This window comes from Narcine bancroftii, chromosome 11, assembly GCF_036971445.1.
Source record: "Narcine bancroftii isolate sNarBan1 chromosome 11, sNarBan1.hap1, whole genome shotgun sequence".
Lineage (NCBI taxonomy): Eukaryota > Metazoa > Chordata > Chondrichthyes > Torpediniformes > Narcinidae > Narcine > Narcine bancroftii.
The window spans coordinates 72162834-72179292 of record NC_091479.1 but is presented as its reverse complement, the minus strand read 5'-3'; the positions used below and the strand labels follow the sequence as shown (position 1 = coordinate 72179292).

Genomic DNA, 16459 nt, shown 5'->3' with positions numbered 1-16459 from the left:
TGAAGGACTCTCAAAATCTTCTACAGAGCATTCTAGATGGTTGCTTCACTGTCATGTAGGGAGGTGCCACTGATCAGGACAAACAAAACATCTCCTGAAGGTTGTTAGCTCGGCCTACGACATCACGGGCACCAGACTTCACTCTATCAAGGACATCTACAAGAGGTGGTGTCTTAAGAAAGCAGCCTTAAGGACCCCCACCACCCAGGCCATGTCCTCTTCACTCTGCTGCCATTGCGGAAAAGGTATAAGCTTGAAGACACAAGGACAGCTTTTTCCCTTCTGCCATCAGATTCCTGAATCATCAATGAATCACAGACACTGCCTTACTTTGATTTTTTCTTGCACGATTTTTATTTATTTTGTAAGGTGGTTTATATAAATTTTAATTTAAAAAAATTTAGACATATAGCAGGGTAACAGGCCATTTCTGTCCACAAGTTCGTGCCTCCCAATTACCCCCAATTAATCTACACCCCCAGTACATTTCAAATGGTGGGAGGAAACTGGAGCCCCCGGGGAAAACCCACGCAGACACTGGGAGAACAAACAAACTCCTTACAGACAGTTTGGGATTCAAACCCCGGTCCTGATCACTGGCGCTGTAAAGGGGTTGCACTAACCGCTATGCCAACTGCAGCCCAAGTGATTGCGCTGTGATGCTGCCACAAAACAACAAATTTGGTGACATGATTGTGACATTAAATTCTGATTCTGAAAGTGTTAACATGCTTAGTTGTATCAATTATGGATTTACATCCAAAAAAGCTGAAGATAGCTTAAGCTATTCTGAGTCTTTTATAGTCTAAATCTGAAAAATAAAATAGGCATATAAACAAATCTTAAGAAATTAAAGAAGTAATTTCTGTGCATCTTCTGGGAAGGACACACAGAAAACATTTGGTGAACAGAGGACTTAAGGTCCAGAGAAACCTAAGAATTGAAAGAAATTAGCATTTGTAAGAAACAAACAATGGAAAAATTAATGGGAATGAAAGACAATAAATCCCCAGGATTTGTTCATCTGCACTGGCAAAGTTGGCTACCGGTGGGGATTCATCATCTCTATATGTGCCTGGGCACCTCTTTTAAAAGAGACCTGTACAAATTGTTCTCGTAGGCTAAATGGTAACAAATTTACCTCCAATATTCAAGAAGGGAAGCAGGGAACTGCAGGCCAGTTTGCTTAATAGGATATAGTAAAAGTAAAATTGCTACAATCTTTATTAAGGAAATGGTAACAGGGCCTTTCAGGAAGGCTTTTGATAATACACAAGAGATTACTAAACAAAATTAAAGCATATACCTTTGAACACAATATACTGGGATTGATCAAGAATTGGTTAACAGACAGAAAACAGAGAAGGAATGGCTATTTTTGGTTTGTCAAATTGTGACAAGTGGGGTGCTGTAGAGATTTATGCTGGGGCCCGGATTATTTTCAATCCACATCAATGACTTAGTTGAGGGGATCAAGTGCAGCGTCTGCGTCTTGATGCCTGAGTCTGCGTCTTGATGCCTGCGTCTGCGTCTTGATGCCTGCGTCTGCATCTTGATGCCTGCGTCTGCGTCTTGATGCCTGCGTCTGCGTCTTGATGCCTGCGTCTGCGTCTTGATGTCAGGTGCCACCTGTGTGGCGTTTATAGGTTCTGTGGGCTTTCCTTGGATGCTCTGGTGCCCTCCCTCATTATAATGGCATCTGGGTTGATGAGTCCAAAGGGCTTGTTTTTGCACTAACACTATAATTCTACATCCAAGTTAGGTAATAGTGTGAGATTTGAAGAGTAAGTAGCAATATATCAGGCAAGGCAAGGTTATGGTATTCAAAAATTTTTTTTCTTTGGCTTGGCTTCGCGGACGAAGATTTATGGAGGGGGTAAAAGTCCACGTCAGCTGCAGGCTCGTTTGTGGCTGACAAGTCCGATGCGGGACAGGCAGACACGGTTGCAGCGGCTGCAGGGGAAAAATGGTGGGTTGGGGTTGGGTGTTGAGTTTTTCCTCCTTTGTCAGTGAGGTGGGCTCTGCGGTCTTCTTCCAAGGAGGTTGCTGCCCGCCAAACTATGAGGCGCCAAGATGCACGGTTTGAGGCGATATCAGCCCACTGGTGGTGGTCAATGTGGCAGGCACCAAGAGATTTCTTTAGGCAGTCCTTGTACCTTTTTTTTTATAATGTGGAAAAATGAGGTCATCCACCTTGGTCGAAAAATCCTTTTAAATATTAATTTATGATTTTTAGTGTTTATAATGACCCAGTTGCTCTTAAAATTAAAAATTACAAAGACAATCAATATGTTGCCCTTAATTGCAGGTAAATGTAAATTCAAAACTAGAAAAACTGAAGCTCAATTGCTTAGATCCCTGGTGAGACTGCCTCTGGGGTATCGCATATAGATCTGGTCTTCTTAGCTGAGGAAGGATATACTTGCAATTCACGATTGAAAGTTTGCCATAATCCCTCCAGCATTAAAGAGATCATCCTTTTATTGCAGAGTCCAGCACTCAAACATTTAAATTAGTTGATTAGTCAAGTATTTAGAGCAGTGTTTTTCAAACATTTTCTTTCCACTTACATACCACCTTAAGTAATCCCTATGCCATAGGTGCTCTGTGATTAGTAAGGGATTATTTAAAATGGCATGAGTGGAAAAAAAAGTTTGAGAACCACTCTTCTCGAGGTATCAGGTATCACTGTAATAATCAAGAACTAAAAACATTCACATTGGTACATCAACTGAAACATACAATCAAGTAACACTTCAAGCACTTGCCCCATGAATCCAGGTTGTGCAGCAGTTGCTCATTCATTAAATCAAAATATATACAGAGCGTGATTGAGTACAAGTTATTTTTTTAAAAAGTCACATTTGATGCATTATATGAAGTGCAATGAAAACTGTGCAAACTAAAGGGTCAAAGTGGTCACTGATAGAGTCAACTGAATTTTGCGAAGAAATAGTTGAGGTTAGATCAAAAATTTGTGACAAAGTTGTTAATTCTGCATAGGCATCCAAGCTAATGCAATAGTCAGGATTAACACAGGTGTCCAATTCAGTGATGTAATTCTCTATGTCACTAACAGGTTCACAATTCTGCCCTGCGTAGCACTGGCAAGCAAAATTTTCTGCAAAGAAGATTATATCTTCAAAGGAAGCTTGTCCTATCACTATGTATTCTTTGTTAGTTTTCCTTATTCTGAAGCTTGCAGGATTCAAATGCAGGTAATGAGCAGAGTTCAACTTCTTCCGCACACACCGCCCTTCGTTGCGGCACAGTATTTTACTGCAGAGCCTTGCTGCAGATGTCACATTAACAATGTAAGGATTCAGGACTTCTTTGACATAGTTATCAACAGTCAAACACACGAGCTGCAAGACATAATCACAAAAAGTTCTCCCATGTTTAATGATGGCCAACTATTGACATACAGCATATATGAATTAGGCAGAACCATTCCTTTATTAATCAGAAATCATTTAGGAGATAAGTTGCGAGATGAGTTAATCAACTATCCTCTTCAAATTAGCAATTAATTTTGTGCTTAGTCTGTTAATTGGGCAAATTTTCTGATGTGTTAAAGCATGATTTAATTATTTCACAATAACATGAATAAATCAGATTGCTCATACGTGTTAATTGTGTTGGACCCTCATATAGAAACAACCATTTTAACAAATGAAATTGTTTCATGAGACTTTTATTCCCAGATCCTTCAATCAAAACCAATGAACTAACACATTTCAGAACAGACGAGTTGAATTTGAAAATTTCCATCTGCATGGCCACCTACCCCTTTCACATCTAAGCTGTTTTTACAAGGACGTAGCAATGAAAAACTAGTATATTTTCTTATTGAAACTTTAAAAACAAAAATGTATGGTATATTTCCATTATAAAATATACTGACTGGCCACTGATATCTTTCCCAAAGATATTTTCCTCTTTTGTGAACAAAGCTATGTGATAGTTTGCTATTGCTGCCAATCTTGTTAAAGATTGGTCGTTTAGAATTTGGCCTGTGTAATTCTTTTCACATTGTGAGCTCAGGAACATTTAGACCAAATGCATGCAACTACTGCCGGTTTTTGGAACTCAGTATCTCCTGCATTAACTCACAGTTGACATTGGAAACAATCCCAGTTTCAAATAACTTAAAAAAAAAGTAATGCATTATCATCTCAAAAGTGATGAAGTTCAAACATATTTACCTTTGAGTCAGTCATATTCAAACTACCCCATACAACAAATCCAGCTGTTCCCAGAGCAGCACTTTCCCCAATAGTGTGGAGAAGATCAATCTGAAAGAAAACAGTTTGAAAAGGAAAGTTACATTTCAAATTCTACACTCACACACAACCATACCAAATCACAAGACAAACGACCAAAGGTTTGGTCAAATACTTGGGTTTCAAGGAATATTTAAAAGAAGATTGAAAGGTTGCATAGAATTCCAGAGCTCAGTGATTTGGCAGCTGAAGGTACTACTGACAACCATGCAGTGATTAAATCTGGGGATGAACAAGACCAAGTGGATATCTTATCTTATGGCAGAAGGACACTGCAGACACAAATATAGTGAACTGCAAAAGGCTGAAAACAGGAGAGCAATTTTAAAATCAAGCTGTTCCTTACCAGGAAGTCAAGATAGGTCATGATGAGTGAACAAATTGATGCGAGTTGGAATACAGGCGGACAAATTTCAGATGAGCTAATTTAAAGTGAATAGAACAGAACAGACAGAAGCAGAATAGTGAGCTCCAGAGGCCACAAGGGCATTGGCTGAAACATTCAGCCGCAGATAAGCTGAGATGGGGGAGGGTGGAGAACTATTTCAGAGGTGGAAATTAACAGTGAAGCCACGAGCGACATTAAACTCAATTTCTTACCGTTTTGGTTGAATAAGTAACATCAGGTTTAAGGTATTGCAGGGTCTGTGGCATTTATTTCAAAGGGGTCCTAAATAGTGCCGGCTGGCTCATGCCCAATGAGGGAGAAGTGTGACGGCAGCTCACGAGGTGCACGCTGGCGCATGCACAATGAGGGGGGGGGGGGTGTGACTGCAACCCCCCTCCCCTCCCCACCTCGGGAGAATTTCTGATGCTATCCCTGCATGTCCATTTTGGTAAATTTGAAATAGTCTTAATTATTCGTAATAAAATAATGCTAGCTTTCTCAGATCACTATATATTCAGGGATTACCAGTGGCATATCTAGGGATTATGAAATTGTACCCCCTCTCCCCTGTTAAAACTTACGGCGGCGGCAGCTGGCTCAATGGCCGTCTTCGTTACCCATAATCCCCCACGCAGCTGGAACTGTTCTGCATTTCCCATTGGTATCTGCAGCATATAGCTCCCCCGACGTGTAAACGAATGAATCCAGCCAGCTGATTGAGGGGCTGAGGTGATGATTATTTTTCGTTCCGCTAAGGTGTATTTCTGTTTACATTATCATCTTTGTGCAGCGGCTATGAGATACCGATTAAAGGTAATAATCTTTCAAATTTAAGGTTGTCGATTTTAGCCAATTATCATCTTTAATTAGGGTTATTAACACAGACGATCAGTGGAATCTGATAGCCGCTGCACAAAGAAGAAAACAAAAATGTTTCTCATAATTCATAGTACACAAACAGTGGGTCCATAACATATGCTACTTTTTATACTATGTTAATCCAGGTCTGAGTAACATCAATGTTACCTATTTATACTGACTACATTGACCACTTTCTTACCATCATTTCATATCATACCACCTTACTTTCAAATCCAGATGGAATGGAAACAAAATCTAAAACTCAAATAAGATTTGGAAAGATCTTGCTCAACTTTGAAAGTGGTCAGAGAGACAGGAGAGTCAATGGTTTGGGATTAAAGGAATTGGTTTTGGTCATCCTACTTGAAGGAAATTTCAGTTCACCCAGTGATTAATGGACTTGTATTGATAACTGTGAAATTGGGAATCTTGGATTTAATTTGGAAGGTCACTGAAATTTTGCCTTTAACTTGCCTCAGATAAATATTCCATGGGCGAATCAGTGAACACTGGGCGGGTGTAAACATACAAAGGGGGAGAGTATTCCTGAGTAGAAAGTAATGCCACCCGTTTTGCTTCCTGGATACGGTGATGCACAAACTTCGTGGCAGCAACTGAATCTCGTAGTATTGTCTGGAGGTAAATGGATGGAAAGAGTGCTGTGCTTTCGTTCCAAAGCCAGAGTAATGCATCATTTCTTGATATTTCAATATCAGGGCATTTCCCTGTATAGTTAACAGTCAAATCCTTGTAGTCATAGTTATAACACTCAGGATACAAGTAATATCCCCATAAGTAATTTGATCTTAATGATTTACCCAATTTTAAAGTTGATATCATTAAGTTTTTTGCATGTTCTTCAAACTCGTGCTCGACAATCTCATTGATGTCTTTCATATTCATTGAAATATTTTGCTTTATGAACAACTCAATAGATTTCATTCTATAAATATCTTTTTGGCCCCAATTTCTTATCCACTGTGGCCTCCAGTTTTCCCAGTTTATGACTGCAAGTCCAGGATACTCATCTGAAGGAATGTAATACTGAATATCTGCTGTGCTCTTTAGTCTGTGGCGATCCAATGCCACAAGTTGAGGTAAGCCTCCATTAAAAGCTTCTTTAGTTAACTCATCATAATATGGGTAATAACCAAGTCTGTTATGGTAGAATATTGTGATGGGTTGTCCTGTAGCAGTTTCCAATGGGCTACCAATAATTTCAAACAGGCTCAAATCTATTGCAACACCAAATCTGGTCTCACACAATTCAGTTGGTGCATTCCACAGTGCAGTGAAGGGCGAGTTCTCGATCAATGGATTCACAGTCTGATGTAATGGCTGACTGAGACAGCTGGAAGCAAATAGGGCAAACTGGATGATTGCTATCGAGAGAGGATTGTTGTGGTTGCCATTCAAGCATTGGATTCTCATTATTGCACTGAAATACTGTACCTAAAGAAACAAAGATTTTCATTATTAAGTGACAGTAAAGCAAGTTAGTCTACCAAATCAGAAATCTAAGGAGGAGGACGATACAACTCTAGATTTATGACCCAAAACATTATTTACCCAGAGTCGCTGCTTGACGAGCTGAGTGTTTCCAGCATTTTCGATTTTTATTCTAGATTCAGCAGATTTTTTTTAAAAACCAGATAAACAAATCAGTTACATCAACTGAGCAATTTACTTTCTATTTCCCATTACAATCTACTGGTTATTATTACAAAGTGCAATAGTCAATTAATTGTCTATGTTGTGGATAAATTCATTTGGGCTTGTAGAATTCAAATCGTGTGTTAAATAGGCAGATGCATCCACTGCACAGGAACTTGGGATTCTCTGTTGAAACAACACTGAAGACCAAAGCCATGGGGCTTATTCTGATATAATGGTCATGTTGATGAGGTTGTTAATTGAACCATGGATTGGGACTAATTGAATTACCCTTTGAGATCCCTCCCTGTGGGTTGAAAGGTTATACTAAGCATTTGTAGCATCCTACAATAAGAATGTCAGAATGGGGTGTTACCTCCAGTCACAAGAGGAAAGTGTAGGTATGAGAGTTTACTTGTCTCATGCCTCAGAACAAAAATAAAATTAAAAAGGACAGGCAGGGAAGTGAGTTGTGAAGAGGGTGTAAGGAATCTGTAAAGAGATACAGATTAGTTAGAGGAGTGAACAAACAGATGGAACATGAAGTCTAATGTGGAAAAATGTGAAAGTGTCTGTTTTTGGCAGGATTTAAAACAAAAAAAGTATGTTACACCCTTGATGAATAATTGCAGAGATTCGATGAGATTTAGGAGTCTTGGTGTAAGATTTACAAACGTTTGGGACACAGGTGTGGGAGAGATAACAGAATGCTCGGAGAGGCATTAGAGCCTGCGCTTCGGATAATAGAATCTCGACACCCCCCCCCCCCCCCCACCCCAAAAACCACAGATTCGCCTCCACAAATGACTGGCGAGACTCGTCCTGCCGCTCAAAGTGACACTTTTACTGCCTCCGGGGTTCTCACCAGTTGGCTGAATTGTGACCTGTTGAAAATTTGCACTAAGTATTGGTCAAGTCGGGGGAGAGATTTTTAAAGTGGGGTTGGAAACTTCTGCACATTATATTGGACACTTCATTCCTCCCCAATTCCACGACCCGTGTATTATTTCCTAGGCGGTTTCTGGAACCAGTCAGTTGTTTCAGCAAAAAAAAAAGCAAAACACCTTTGTCACAGCATGAAAAATCAAGACCAGACAAATCCAAAATCAAACAACATTGACCAAAAAACTCCCCACTAACCATTGTTTTGAGAAAACATTTACAGACACCTCGACACAAGAGGGGTTGGATTTACCCCATGGTAAAGCTGCCTTTTCTCCGAATTTCGAGTCACCTTCCAGAACTACTCCTAGGACAGTTGCCGCACCTTTCAACGTGTTTGCAACGCCAGCACTTGCCTTCATTCGCTGACTCCACAGCTTCTTTGATAGAAGTTCTCCCCCCCATCCTGGTTTAGCACCTGGAGTTGACTGTTGTGCTCCATCTGTGTGAGCAACTCAAGAAAGGTGGCAAAGGGAACTCCACGTTTTAAACAAAATAATCAGGAAACAGAAGCTATCCTGAGGATTTTTGTTTCGTTTAATTGTCAAATCATTACCTCTCGTCTCACTCTGCCCTGCAGGCGTCAAACGTAAGGAGACACCTCCCGATTAACTCGGAAATCTTAGTTGGGAGACGTTTCGACGCCGGGTTGATCTCCAGTCGCGCTCGGAGAACAGTCAGTCGCATTTAACATCCCTTGTTGCATCCAATGCACGCTAGATACGGGAGAGGGTGGGAGGGAGACAGAGCCATGAAAGGAACAGGTGATTAACAAAGCCTGACTGCTTGCCCTCCAAAAGGATCCTTTGTTCCTTTGAATAGAGGTTGTCCTATTTAACAGGCCAAAAGTTATGGAAATGAGGTTACTTTTCTCAAGGTAGGCAGTGTTAATGTATGAAATAGATCTAATCCACAGAAGAGACTTAAAATAGTTTATGTTAAATAGTGTAGCATTGAAAAAAACCCCACCACTTTAACTGTGAATAATATAACATCTACTTTTAAAACTATTTCATTAATCTTATTATCCCAACAGATTTTTGAGTTGTTTTACACCCTGAAAACTGGAAAGCAGTTTGCAAGTTTGGCAGAGAGGTTCGGATGTCATAATTTGGACAAATGCTTTTTACCACTTTACATTTTTAAAGCAGAGGTAGGTTCTCTGATAGAAATGTTAACTCCCTGTTTGCATTGACAGCTCAGAGCCATATTATTGAAAATGGTACAGCGGTTAACACAGCGCCAGCGTTGTCTGGAAGCAGCCTACACGTTGTCCCCATGACCTACATGGGTTTCCTCCCACCTTCCAAAAACGTATGGGATTTATAGGTTAATTCATGTCTTCAGTGGCACGAGTTCGTGTGCCAGAGGGGGGCTGTTACCGTGCTGTAACGCTAAATAACAAAAAAAAATTCAGGAAATACAACTAACCATGAGGTCTTCTGAGGCATCTAGGGTATTCTGAAGAGGGCACTACAACCTCCACCCTTTGTTCAGGTTCATCTGCCGAATGTCCTTCATGTACTTGAGTTCACTGAAATCTCAGCTGCCCTATGATCCCAGGTCTCCCCTGGGTATCTAGTTTCCTCCCACATTCCAAAGTTTACAGCTTGATATGTTAATTAACCACTCTTAGGGTCACTTAATGGATAGGAGCATTAGCTTGGACACTTACTCTTGCAATTCAGGGAAGCTCCTTAAATCAAAGAAGGGGAAGCATCTTGGTGGGGGGTTCACATTATTGCTATAAATAGATAATGCTACAATGTACACAATGAAAATAGGAATATGACACTATGAATGTGAAAAAATACTTTGCACTGTTGTCTTTTGTCTACTATACGCAAATGTACCACGATGAATATGAAAAAACTTTGCATTTATTTTATTGTGAATAAAGTCTATTTTGAAATTTACAAAATGAGTATAACTAACATTTAAAAGAAACAGACTATGAATTATGTCACTTTCAGGATATTCAAAAGCAACTTGCTGCACCATGATGTATTTCTGAAATTGTTATAATGCAGGAAATAAGGCAATCAATTTACGCGCAGCAAGTTCATAACGAGCCAGCCATTTCAAAATGATACATGTGAGAGATACATGTCAATCAGAACACAGGGGATCACTCTATTTCTCTGTTCAATATATTGCCAGAAGATTTAGGTGAGACAAAAACTGAGCACATTGAAGAAGGGCCCAGATCCAAAACATCAGTCATATATCTTTACCTCCTATGGATGATGTTGAGCTCCTCCAGCATTTCTGTGTTTTTACTACAATCACAGCGTCTGCATGTTTTCGTGTTTCACAAGAACTAGAGGAGTTAGGGGTGACAAGTGAGATATTTTAAGGGAACATAAGGGGGAACGTCGCACAGAGAGTGGTGAGAATGTGAAGAGAAGCTGCCAACTGAAGAGGTGAGTGTGGGCTCGATTTCGACATTCAAAAAAAATTTGGACAGATGGGAGGAGAATGGAGGGCTACGGTCTGGGTACAGGACAGTGTGGCTAGGCAGAAGAATAGGTCGGCACAAACTAGGTGAGTCAGAGGGCCTGTTTCTGTGCTATAGTGTTCTTTGGTTCTATCTGGAAGAGAGTTTTAGTTTAATGTCTCAGGTGACAGTGTAGTGCAAGATAAATAGAAGAACATGAAGTAGCAGCCCCAATGTAAGAGTCTTGCAGCAGATAGGTTTTGTCCTAATTTGAGTGAGTGACTCCAAGATGGATCCATCTACATCATGCTGGTACCAGTCACTGGATTGACCACTTCCTACTCTGCTCTGTTATCTCCATCAGTCTGGTCTCTGATATATGGTCATAATAGAACCAATGTCAAAACTCACAAGGACCCGACAAAGAAAGCCTGATGATTCCCAACCAGCAGGAGTTACAGACTGTCCAGTGTTTAGATTGTCCTGGGGTCCAGCATTATTAGAACCTCTCGAGCGACTCTCGACTTCCCCACCTAAAACCACCAGTATTAGTTTGATGAGAATAAACAGGATATTTGAGACCCAATAAATTACAAAAGTAAGGTGTTCACAGACTAGAAACTCTATTACACCCCATGGAAACAAAAATAGCTTTACAATGACATAAAGGCTGACAAAGTCAATGAGTAAGATGCAGTTGGTAATTGGAAAGACCATAGGAGTTCTAGCAACTCACTTTAACTATGATAATTGCCATCAATGTCCCAATCAAATGACTCACATCACTAAGAGCCAAGAATTTGATCTTAACAAAAGAAAGAGGCAGTCAGAGTTTGCTGGAAGGAAACTTTAAAGAACTCCTCAAGTGTGAGCGCTCTTCATACCATCATCCCGTCCAGACACAGTCCCATCACTGGACGGCAATAAGCCCATATGTCAACCGAGGAACGACAAGATCTTGGAAGTGGATAATGTTCTTGCTGAAGTTCCAAAACTTGGTGGAGAGGAACCTCAGTAACAAATTTACAACCTCGTCTCCCATGTGTGGAGAGAGGAAAACAAACCAGGGAACCCCAGAGACCCCATCGTCATGATTATCTTCAAGAAAGAAGACAACCCTGATGGGGAATGACAGAATAATCACCTTTCTGTAGATCATGGATAAAATCATCACCAGGGTTCTTTTCAATGACCTTCTCCTTATATGGATCCTGTTAATTTAGAGCCACAATGGCTCTAATACATTATGTGAAGAGAAATACAGGGTGCAGTGTGAACAATGATATATGAACGATTATCTTGATCTCAAAATAGTCCGACTCTACTGATTGATACAGAGTGTGGAGAATATGCCTGAATTTTGCCTGTTAAAAATTCATTTTCAAGCTCGACTGCCAGATAACGAAGGGAAAACACACAAGTTTAACTAATTTCAGTACAGACTAATATCATACAATCAAGTGTCATTGCCCAAACATTATTCATGATTGTATTCACTCCAGTAGTTTATTGAACTCAGCTGGCACCTCAGATTCCATAGAACAGGAATAAGTGATACTTGTCCTAGAGGGACTTCCCTGGAAGAAGGAACACTTTCTTGGGGCTGGACTAGAGAGTTTCCTCATATTTGTGTGATCAAACCTCTTGAGTGGATTGGGGAATAGCATCTAAATGCCTGAAAGCATATTTCTTTATACAAATAATGAAGATGAGATTTTCCAAAGCTTTCAGGAGATAGTGGGCAGGTGTGGGAATCAGACAAAAGCAAATGCTAAATATTATTGAAAGGTCAAACAGTGATTAAATCCCACTTATATTTTATACAAATACTTGGAGAAGATCCCTACTTCCTTAAAGAACTCTTAATATTTCTGCACTTAATATCTCAAGGGCTGATCCTGTGCACAGCAAAGTCCTATAAACAATCGTGAGCATCACCAGATCATTGAATCTTTGAACCTTTGAAGTATAAATGCTGTGCTAAACACAATGGACTATTCTTCGGCATTTCTTTTCAATCAATTAGACTCTGTCTTCACCCAAGGAAGAGGATAGAGCTTTCATGCACTATCTCATTCAGAAGGTTGTGCCCAGACAATAGTCCCTCTGTAGTGCACCAAATTGTCAATAATCTCAATTCTGCTGAGTAAGCCTTGAAAGACCCATTCTCACTCAGCTAAAAGAGTGATACCAGGAAAGGTCCAGCTCAAGATGCTACTGGAAAATTTTGATAAATTACATTCATTATGTTGAAATCGGTTTTCACAACACATTTTAGTTCATGGAAAAGCAAAACAATAGAATGTGTGCATTGGATAAAGGAAAACTGACAAAGATTTTCTCTGAAGTGTAATTAACTGCAATGCCATACACTTAGTGTTCTACAAACAATCTCTTACATGGGAATGGCTCAGGAGGCAACTTGGTCTGCATAGATGAAATGGGACAGGTCCTGCTTCCCTGCAGTGTAAGTCTGATTCTAGGACGATAACTAGTTGGATGCCTTTTGGAGTACCTGTGAGCAATGTTTATCAATATTGTTGTGACAGAGAATATAAATATGTTTCTGGGAGATAAATTGGGAAAGGTTTGTTAGAGTAGGTTACATACAAACATTTTTAAAACAGATCTTATTTGAAATACTGGAGCTCTGCTAATGCTAGGCATATTGGCTTGACAGCTTTTGTAAGAGCTTTGGAGAGTGTGCAAGAGACTTCACTAATGGATTGCTGTTTACAAAAAGGAAAGATTTGAAAGAGCCTGCTGTTCTAAGAGGTCATGTAGTTTTTGCAAGTAGAGAGAGTAAAACAGGATTTTCTCTTTATGTGTGTGTGTGTGTGTGTGTGTGTGTGCGTGTGTGAGAGAGAGAGAGAGAGAGAGAGAGACACACACATACACACACACACACACACACACACACAGGTCACTTCTACAGTGTTACAGTCAGCAACAGCAGCTGGGACTGGAACAGGACAAGCTGACAAGCTTGTGGAAAACCCCATGTGGAAGATGGGTTGTAAGTGCTTGATTCAGCCTGGTCAAAGCCCTTGTGGTTCATGCAAGAGGAGAAGACTGGCTGTCCAATGTTTCACTTTGAATAAGAGAAACAAGAAGACATTCTTGGGTGACCCGAAAGAAAAAGGTTATCAACTGGAAAACCCTGAGGGGGCAAGTTTCATCAACAAGACACTGAAGTGGCTGGGTGTCCATCGTACAACAAATCTCTCTCTGAAAACTGACAAGAACCTTCCTGCGTGTTAACCATTTACCTTTCAAGCAACAAAGTTTGGTGAACTTTATAAATGTTAAATTCTGTGCACAGTTTAGAATTGCTTACAACCAGTGAACTTTGAGGAATGAGAAGTGAGTTTGGACTGTGAACCAAAGAACCTTTCGGAACTTACACACACATTACATACACGTGCGTTTAGGGGGTAAAGTTAGGTTAAATAAGTCAATAGTGATACAGTTTGATTCTATTTTCATGTTTAAAGATAATTAAAAGCAACTTTTGTTTAAGTAACCATTTGTTTTGGTGAATAGCTATTGCTGCAGGGTTTTGGGGTCCTCTGGGCTCATAACAGTGTCCTCTCCACCATGTTTGTGACCTCCTTGAAGAATGCAATTTGATCATCCAAACATGTCCTATTATTTACAAAAATATGCTGAATATTCATTGCGCCAATTGGTACCTTCTTCAACGTGAGTCAATTTTAATTATTTGGTGATCTTTTTTGCAAATTGTTTCTGCCTGACTCGGCTTGCATGAAGATATTTTTAAATTACCCCACTGGCAATACAGTGTGAAGAAGTGTTGCCTGCTTTTTTCTAAATACATTGGAGATCTACTTTATTGCAAAATCTGGGATTGCTTTGAGTTTTTTAAAAACTTTGCTTAGTTGATAAGAACACCACATAGGAGTATAAATTAAGAGAGCAGTACTGAGAGGCTGATGTGGCCTTACATCAGAAGATGAAAGTGGAATGTTTGCTCTGTCCTGGAAGGGTTATTCTTGAAAAATTGCATAGAAGTGTGTGGCATATTGAAATCAAGGAACTCTATAAAGGGACATTCCATACACAAAGGATTGTGTTGACAGGAACAGAATGTCCATTAATATTTCATGAAATAATGTATTTAATTGACAAAACTATAGTAGAAAATGTTCTCTACTATTTGCCAAGGTACATTATAGGTGTTTTATTTCTTAGAATGTTTATTCAGTCAACAGCTGAACCAATCAAGCAAGTTATATTAGTAAGACCTTTTCATGACTTTAGGATTGAGAAAGCATATAATGGCAACACAATCAACACAATCTCTTTCATTTTTTTGCATGAGATGAGGATGCCTCTATGTACAGCACCATTTACTCCCCATCCATAATTGCCTGAACCGAGAAGGGAGTTCAGTCAACCACCTTATAGTCAGGATTTGCATCTTGGTAGATTTTCTTCTTTGAAGGACATAAAAAAAGAATGGCATTTTTGTAATAGTCCATTGTTAATTGCATCAGTTCAATATTGAAACAAGGGACCAGATAATCTGTTATGGACCTTGGTCTGGTTAAATACCAGCTGGAACAATGCGATATCACTGCCTTTTGAATGGTGCATGGGAGCTTTAACATCCTCCTGGGAGAACAGCCAGACTGTGTAACCTTCTTGCACTGTTGCACAGAGATTAGACACAAGATGATCAAGAATACAGACTGTGGAAGTCTCACATTGTGCTGCAATTAAGGTGGCATCATGGTTTTCCATAATAGCATGGCTGCAAACATTAATGACAATCATTATCTTGTGGAGCACACAAATAGTCTTATAGATCGGTGAATTAAGTTGCAACATTTAATCTCCTGATTTCTATCCATTAACTCTGGTGAACAATGTGTTATATTAAATGATGATAGGGTTTGGCCTCTAATGGTAAATCTCTCCTGAAGATTCAAGATTTTAAAAATTGTATTGTACATAAATCCACACAATTTGGCAACTTTTGCTCATCCCAGTATCCCCACCAATGAGAGAAAGAGAAGCAAAGAGTCCCTTCGGTGACACCGTGTGTCTGGATTTGTCTCTTTAATTTTAATTTCCTACAAGTGAGATGGAAAGGATCAAAATGTAATGATTTGCAGGGGAGCACTGAAGTGAAGTTCAGCTCCGAGGAGCTGCCTTTATGAAGAAGACTATCAAGTTCTGCAAATTGTATTTTCAATTTTATTGGGATGTATGCATTTTACCTTACAGTTCTTTTTGGGTATCATTTATCTGTGCATCTCAGAAATAGGAAAGTTGCCTTCAGTCTTAGCAGTACTGTTAAAATTGAAACATGCTTATTTGACTAAAGTTATTGTTTTGCTTTAAATAAAAATTTTCTGTGTAATTCCATGTCAGATTATGTATGACCACAACCGTGTGAAGCCTTGTCGGACATGTTACAGCCATCTGTTGTTTTGTGGCAGCGTCACAGTGCAAACGTTTATCAAAACCACCTTAGAAAATAAATAAAAATAGGGCAAAAAAACCAGAAAATAAAAATCAAGGTAATGTCTGAGGTTCATTGTTCATTCAAGAATCTGATTGGAGAGGGGAAGAAATTGTCCTTGTGCCACTGAGCGCTCAACATCAGGCTCCTGTACCTTTTTCCCCATGGTAGCAGAGTGAAGAGGACATGGCCTGGGTAGTAGGGGTCCTTGAGGATAGAGGCTGCTTTCTTAAAACACCACTTCTTGTACATGTCTTTGATGGAGTGAAAACTGGTGCCCGTGATGTCAATAACCAAGTTAACAACCTCTGGATTTTTTATTGTCCAGAGCGGTGGCACTTCCTTACCAGACATTGATGCAACCGACTAGAATGCTCTCCACAGTAGAAAGATTCCGAGAATCTTTG

General features: G+C 39.7%; 1 protein-coding gene across 1 annotated transcript; it reads right to left on the bottom strand.

Moving 5' to 3' along the window:
* Nucleotides 1-2264: 2264 nt before the first annotated feature.
* LOC138745890 (hyaluronidase-1-like) lies at nucleotides 2265-8367 on the bottom strand. Its single transcript, XM_069903362.1, has 4 exons — nucleotides 8326-8367; nucleotides 6007-6984; nucleotides 4206-4295; nucleotides 2265-3365 (listed from the first exon to the last, which is right to left on the bottom strand). Exons 1-4 carry the CDS (start codon nucleotides 8326-8328, stop codon nucleotides 2859-2861), a joined length of 1578 nt encoding a protein of 525 aa, XP_069759463.1. The 5' UTR covers nucleotides 8329-8367; the 3' UTR covers nucleotides 2265-2858.
* Nucleotides 8368-16459: the final 8092 nt, after the last annotated feature.